Source organism: Mytilus galloprovincialis, chromosome 1 (assembly GCF_965363235.1).
Source record: "Mytilus galloprovincialis chromosome 1, xbMytGall1.hap1.1, whole genome shotgun sequence".
Classification (NCBI taxonomy): Eukaryota; Metazoa; Mollusca; class Bivalvia; order Mytilida; family Mytilidae; genus Mytilus; species Mytilus galloprovincialis.
In genome coordinates, this window is record NC_134838.1 from 36,803,706 (window position 1) to 36,811,226 (window position 7,521).

General features: G+C 34.6%; 2 protein-coding genes across 3 annotated transcripts in view; both read right to left on the reverse strand.

Annotated features, from left to right (window-relative positions):
• Positions 1 to 277, reverse strand: part of LOC143073181 (glycine dehydrogenase (decarboxylating), mitochondrial-like) — a 44,997-nt gene extending 44,720 nt beyond the window's left edge. Inside the window, exon 1 of the mRNA XM_076248537.1 lies at positions 262 to 277. The gene's annotated coding sequence lies outside the window, so the exon portion shown is untranslated. The remainder of the gene's footprint in view (positions 1 to 261) is intronic.
• A 1,193-nt stretch (positions 278 to 1,470) lies between these two features.
• Positions 1,471 to 6,541, reverse strand: LOC143073188 (uncharacterized). Of its 2 annotated transcripts, none has more exons than XM_076248549.1 (5): positions 6,004 to 6,541; positions 5,615 to 5,724; positions 4,641 to 4,825; positions 4,144 to 4,270; positions 1,471 to 2,479 (listed from the first exon to the last, which is right to left on the reverse strand). In XM_076248549.1, exons 1-5 carry the CDS (start codon positions 6,332 to 6,334, stop codon positions 2,063 to 2,065), a joined length of 1,170 nt encoding a protein of 389 aa, XP_076104664.1. In that variant the 5' UTR covers positions 6,335 to 6,541; the 3' UTR covers positions 1,471 to 2,062. The 2 variants fall into 2 exon arrangements, with proteins under 2 accessions (XP_076104664.1, XP_076104668.1); XM_076248553.1 differs by having other exon boundaries at positions 5,615 to 5,718; positions 6,004 to 6,537.
• Positions 6,542 to 7,521: the final 980 nt, after the last annotated feature.

Sequence of the window (7,521 nt, forward strand, 5' to 3'; positions counted from 1 at the left end):
GGAAGACAAAATCATATATATATATACATGGAACTAACGGTTGACAGTGTACCCAATATAGTTTGCTAAAATTTATGATAATTTGTAAGCTTTCTAAACACGAAAACGTTAAAAATGAAGTAAGCCAAATATGAAACAATATTTCTCTTCTTCAGTCATTTTCATAATTCCTATTCAGCTTAGTGTTTTTGGCATGATTGAGCTATATATTAGTGCAGTATGTACACGAGTATGTTGAAATCTTATTAAGTTACTGCTTACCTTTAATGCTTAAGCTAGTATTGTACTGGTGTTCAAAGTAAAATATGCTATACATATATGTGAAGGGTTTTATTTCAAATTATTGTATTTTAATTTACGTAAGACATTCTTTTTTTGGATGTGTCACTGACTGAAGTTAATCCCAGATTAAACAAATGTATATATGTTGATAGTGGCTAGACTTAACGTATCCTGTACATATACGAAAATAAATATTATCATACAGGTACTATTTACTAAATGTATGTTTACGTTTGCTGTACAAAAAAAATCAAAATTGAAAGAGCAACACAACTAAATACAACTACACTGTTGCAGTATCATCTAACTGTAAAACTAGAAACGCATATACCTAAAGTGTGCTAATGTAGATCGACAAGTTTTTTTTTTAATATGGACCAGATGTAACACTAAAAGCTTCTTTTATCTCAGTAACTGTTAAGAAAATATTTTTTGTCCCTCCCCTAAACTGTGATAGACTTGCCTTGCCATTTTTCCTCGAATCATTTAGAAACCGACCATTCACAGTGGCGGATCCAGGAGGTTGGGGTGGGGTGGGGTACGGGGGTTGGAACCCCCCTTTTTTGGAGATCAATGCATTGGAATCATGGGGACATATAGTTGGACACCCCTTTTTTTTTTAAATGGCTGGATTCGTCCCTCAAATTCTTCCTTGGAAAAGTGGCATGACTTTTTGATGCGAACAATAAATTATGTAATTGATAATTTCTATAATTCATTTACTTTGATTTATAAGGTAGATGAGACTGAAAAGGTGTATTTCCACATATAAATTGTGAAATAATTTTTTTTTTTTGTGTTATAAAAAAATCGTTGTTGATTAAGTCAGAAAACTTTTTGGTTTTTGGTGCCGAGGGAAAATCGCAGGCTCCCTTCCCCTATTACACACACACAAAAATGAATGGTCGGTGCATTCAGCAGAAGGCTTTAACTTTTCTAACATACATGTATATATGTTAACGATATGTTGCCACTTTGAACTGAACATTTTTTCCTTTTTAAGGTATGCCTTAACAAAAGCACTTTAATAATTTGTACGATTGACCTGTAAAGAAAGGACTTTACCTTGGTGAATGTGATAAGAAAAATGACTTTATATGGAGTCAAACCTTCCTTTAAATAGCAGACGATTGGCACGTGACTTACGTACTTGTAAGTATACTCAGCATAGAAAAACAGATTACAATGTACAAGTGACAGTTTTATTTTGGTTCACTGATGCATAATAAAATGACTTAACCAATGTAATTTTTATCATGGTTGTTCTGAATCCACCAAAGCTTTACAAAATCACAGACGGACTGTCCATAAAAAAGCATCAGAAGCATGCTTTAAAGGCAAACCAAAACACGAGCAAACTTTAATTGAATTAGGGTACGGCACATAAAAAGGAATGTTTTTTTTTTTATTTTTGTTTATTAAACAAGTACAAAATAACTCCGTCTAAACCAGGATGTCAGTTTATGACAGCCTTCCTAAGTTCGTGTCCATGGCCTTAGGGATTATATCGTTTACATGATTAGTAACGTTGTTTCGTAACTTTCAATCACTTCCTCCTTTTTAAAACAATCAATAATTTCCTCGTCATTTCTTTTTACTATTACGCCAGCGTAGTTGGTAATCTAAAATACAACCGGAAATGATACATAAAAGGACAGCTTAAGATTGTATATGTACATATACACGATGATCGATACAATGAGAAAGATAAATGTAGAAATGAAATAAATAATTATGGCTTATTTTATAGAACGTCTGATAAGTCAATGTCAGTAAAAGTCTAGTTGAAACCACCAAATCCTCCATCTTGAGGTCCACCGGGTCCACCGGGTCCACCGGGTCCGCCAGGTCCACCGGGTCCACCAGGTCCACCGGGACCACCAGGTCCACCGGGTCCACCAAAACCACCTTGAGGGCCGAGACCACCATTAAAGCCGTTAGGTCCAGGACCTTGTCCAAATGGATTTAGCGCATTAAATCCGGTGCCTTGTTGTCCTTGAAGTCCTCCGAACTGGTTAGGGTTTGTGGGAATAGTGTTCGAAAATTGTGTAGGTCTTCCGGTTTGAATAAAACGATTATCCCAATTTGTACTATCGGCATGAGATAAAACACAACAAGCTATTGGAGCACCTGCATTTCCTGTTTGAAGACTCATTGAAGTTCCTCCTCTTCCCAAATCATCTCTTCCTTCATGTAACTGTAACAGAAGCATAAAATTGTTAAACTATATAAAATAGAAGTTTTTAGGCATATTTTTATGGCCCCGCAAAGAAGTTGTCGGTGCCATATAGTTTTACCCTTGTCCGAAATTTTCATATTTCGTAGTTCCGAAATTCCGTAAATCCGTAATTCCGAAATTCCGTAATTCCTTCATTCCGTCATTCCGCAACAAACCATTATATGGAGGTTTTTTTCTAAACACCTTCAGATATTGGTTGTTTTTTGGTATGTGAGTTAACCATGATGAGTTACAGATCAAGTTTAAGTTTAGTTCCGCTACACTAATTTTTGCGGAAATTACGGGCTTTGGACTTTGAAAAATTGTTAAAAATCACAGTTATACGGACTTTTTTTTCAAAACACCTTCAGATATTGGGCTGATTTTTGGTATGTGAGTTAACCATGATAAGTTACAGATCAAGTTTAAGTTTCGTTCTGCTTCACTCATTTTTGCCGAAATTACGGGCTTTGGCCAATCGTTGAAAATCACAGTTATACGGACTTTTTTTCTAAACGCCTTCATATATTGGGCTGATTTTTGATGTGTGAGTTAACCATGATGAGTTACAGATCAAGTTTAAGTTTCGTTTCGCTCCACTAATTTTTGCCGAAATTACGGTCTTTGGACTTTGAGAAAGTTTTGAAAATCACAGTTATAGACTTTTTTTTCTAAACGCCTTCAGATATTGGGCTGATTTTTGGTATGTGAGTTGAACATGATGAGTTACAGATCAAGTTTACGTTTAGTTCCGCTCCACTAATTTATGCCGAAATTACTGGCTTTGGACTTTGAGAATTTGTTGAAAATCACAGTTATACGGTCTTTTTTTCTGAACGCCTTCAGATATTGCGCTGAATTTTGGTATGTGAGTTAACCATGATGAGTTACAGGTCAAGTTAAAGTTTAGTTCTGCTCCGCTAATTTTTGCTGAAATTACGGGCTTTGAACTTTGATAAATTATTGAAAATCACAGTTATAGAGATTTTTTTTCTATACGCCTCCAGATTTTGAGCTGATGTTTGATATGTGAGACTACCATATTATGTTTGTGTCCACATGTGTTTATATTGAAATTGCAGATTTTTCAACTTTTTGGGACGGGGCCATTCGTGTCGCTTTGACACATCTAGTTTGTTTAGTGTGTTAATAAATTTTTATTATTTTTTTAATGTGGTGTATTGAAATTTGTATACTAATATATTTGTGATTCGATTAATATCAGTAACATGAATTCACACCAAGGGCAGTCAATGCTTCCGTAAAATTAACTAATACCATATGTAATTTTATTTTGCCCCCCCCCCCCCTTTTCTCCTTTCCAAAACCTGTTATTTTTGGTTTTCAGTTAAAAAAAAATCGCGCTTTTCTGTATCAGTGAACGCTGTGGATAGTAAACTTGGAATTGATAGTAAATAGCTAATACAAAGTATTTGCAGTATATTTTTGTTCGTATAAAACATTCAACCAGAACGCTAAAACAATTGAAAATAATAGAAAATAAACCTGGATTTTGGAAAAAAGGGGAGGGCAAAAAAATTGTCATGTTCCGAAGTACCTACGACTAATACTAGTACACAAGACTGTCCTAAATGCTTAATATATTCATCAAAACTAGTTAATAATTGTTTACAAGCACTTACCACTACTGCACGTCCTATAACACCATTGTCTCCGTCTATTGTCATGGCTGGCAGAACTAACTCAGCATCAATTACACCAGCATTAGATTGTCGTAAATTACCCATATCACCCTCGTGAAATGTATTCCTTGAAAAAGATACATGTTCTATAAAAATATAATACTATAATAGTATCGCATAGTCTAATATTTATAACAGTATGTTAGGGAATCTAATTATTTCCACAAGATTTGATTCAGGCGTGGATTTAGACACCAGCGCATCCGGCGCGAGTCCCCTGAACGGTGATTGAAATAAATGTTATAAAGTTAAAATTACAACCAAATTTGTGTCAAAATATGGCTCCATAATTTCTGATTCTTTGGATCAACAGCCCCTCCCCCCAATTACAAAAAAATATGGCTCCCTTATTCCTAATTCTTTGGAGCAACAGCCCCCCTTCCCCCATTATTTTCAAGTTTTGGGTCCGCAGTAATTATATGATAAATATTACTTACGATCTGACATTATTTGGTGATCCATGGAAAGAGAAACCATTGACATCAAAATGAGGTCCGGCAGCATAGCATCCTCTGCCTACGTCACCATACTCGTGTACATGCATTCCATGTTCAGTGTCACTCATTAAACTGGGCGGTAAGCCAATAACTTGTACTCTGGCTTGTGTTGGACCACCGAATGTCTGCAAAGAAAAAAAGACTATTGTGCAAGCATACTGAACTTTTACAACAAATTTTAACATATCTCAAAGAAAAAAAACCTTATTCAACTTACTGAAAGTTGGCATCACTACATGATTGTTGCTTAACGTCCAGTGGCAAATATTTAATGAAAATTCATAACGAATACATTTATTATTTAACAACTAATTTCAAATATACAAAATGATTAAAAAATTAAACACTTGATTCCAAAAATAAAAGCTGAAGTTTGGAAACATCCCATGCGACTACTATGTGATAGTGTTTATGGAATATCTTGTAGAAAAGTATTCAAATGTGATATTCCTAAAAATATTCCCTTTGCTAATAAAGATTAATCAAACTGGTTTAAAAGCACTTATCAAATGATTACGCTCAAATCATTGTTAATCATGACAAAAATATATTAACACTATTTTAAAAAGAGACGTGGATTAACTGTGTACTTTATTTGGCCTTTTTAACTTTTTTTTATTCGAGCGTCACTGATGACAGTCTATAGATGAAACACGCGTCTGGAGCAAATACAAAATACCAATAAGTAAATAAACATGGAATGAGGAGAGATGTAATATACAAAAAGTAACTTTAGATATTAAAACGACGCACATAAAAAACGAAACAACCCTTATTGAATTGTATTCGTCCGAAACGCTTTCTGGATTTGCCTTCACCAGGAACAACAAAGTCGAATATGTGAAAGCCATAATTAATGAGATAATTTGTAAACAAACGAATGGAGCTAGACTATATTTTGTAAAATGACTTACAGCTTGTCTCATATCTACACGACCTCTCACGTTTGATCCGGTTTCATTCAAATAGCACGTTGCATATGTCCAAACACTGTTTGATTGCGGGGGTGGTGGAAGTCCTTGTTCTAAAAAAATAAAAAAATAAAAAGTAATGAATGTTTAAACTGAAGCACTAAATGACAAATTAAAGTCAAACATTTGTTCAATATTATATAATAGTGAACATTTACTTAAATCTATCAATTTTAAAAGATATAATCATTTTCACTGCTGTCATTCCTGAAAACATTATGATTGTTAAGATAAGTTTTTCCAACTAAAAAACAACTACAGTTTTTATTTTCCGGCATTGCGATTGCTTAAAAGACAAAATGATTTAATAAAATTCCAAGTAAATAGCATACGTGTTTGTCCAGCTTGACCAATTCCAGCGTTTCCTTGAGGAAAGCCGCCTTGACCTGGAATTCCTGCTCCGCCCTGTGGACCAAAGCCACCTTGTCCCGGAATACCTCCGCCCTGAGGGCCTCCAGGACCAAATCCCTGTCCCTGTGGACCTCCGAAGTTTGGACCTCCTTGAGGTCCGGCACCAAAATTTGGTCCACCACCTTGTGGACCACCTGGACCGAAGTTAGGTCCTCCTCCTTGCTGACCAAAATTCTGACCCCCTCCAGGAAACTGTCCATGTACAACTGCACATCCAATAATACACAGTAGAAAAATCGTTGTTGTTCGCATTGTTTCTTAACTTAAAGGTCTTATTTTAAAAGTTAATTGAAAGTGGATATCCTTGTCGTTCTCCACCGAAAGTTTCTATTAAATTTTACTGTGCAGTCTTAATTTTTTGCGTGTTGTTTGAATTCGTCTCTATTTTAAATATACTTGCAATACGTAGATGTTTCGACGTATTTATGTTTATTTACTACCCGAAAGCCGCACAACAGGAAGCTTGCATACGTAAAATTGATAGATCATACATGAATTAATTCCCTCGGGTGCTTGTTGTAGTGCTCACTTTTTGTAAACAACCAATCGTTTTAGAGAATATTTCGTGTGTCATAGATCCTGAATGGATTATACATATGCGATGATTCAATTATTTTAACCTGGGAAGTAATACTCCGCAATGGTCATCCAAAAATATTTTTCATTAAGCTATAATTTACGCCTTTGACTAATTGGGAGATATACTACGGAAATTATATAATAAAACTTCTACGTCATGTTTTGGAATTTTTTAAGTGGTACAAGACATACATTATATTGCCAGAATAAAGTTTGGACATTTATCTATCAAGTGGTCATAAGTCTGCTGCTGGTAGTAATTAATACCGGGCTATTTAAAATAGTGTTGTATCAGTAAATTTGAATATCAGTACTTAAAAAATTAAGTATCCTACAAAAGAGCTTCAAAGACAGTGGAATAGGATATATAGTAACGCCTTTCCCTCTTTTCTCCTAAGTTTTAAATTAAGAAAAAATATTCAAAAACTGGGACACAAGACTAAGGACAATGCATAATATGTCATGCTCAGTTATATAAAAAGTCAGGATGGATAACGAGTCAGGAACTCATGCTTTTTTTTTACAGTCAGACATTCTGTATAGAAATTGAAATATAGATTGTTGATATTTTGAATGTGCAACCAAATTCTGCATAGATATAAGAAGATGTGGTATGAGTGCATGCCAACTCTCCATCTAAGTCACAATTTGTAAATTAAAGTAAACCATTATAGGTCAAAGTACGGTCTTCAACACCAAACAGCAAGCTACTAGTATATATTATAGGCTTACCATAGTAGATATAATGTACACGTAGTATTACTAAAGTCAGTATATTTATTTTATATTGTAGACCTATCATAGACATTATAGGGAGATTATAGCGCTTAATTACTTATGTGATTTGTTTCCGTACTATT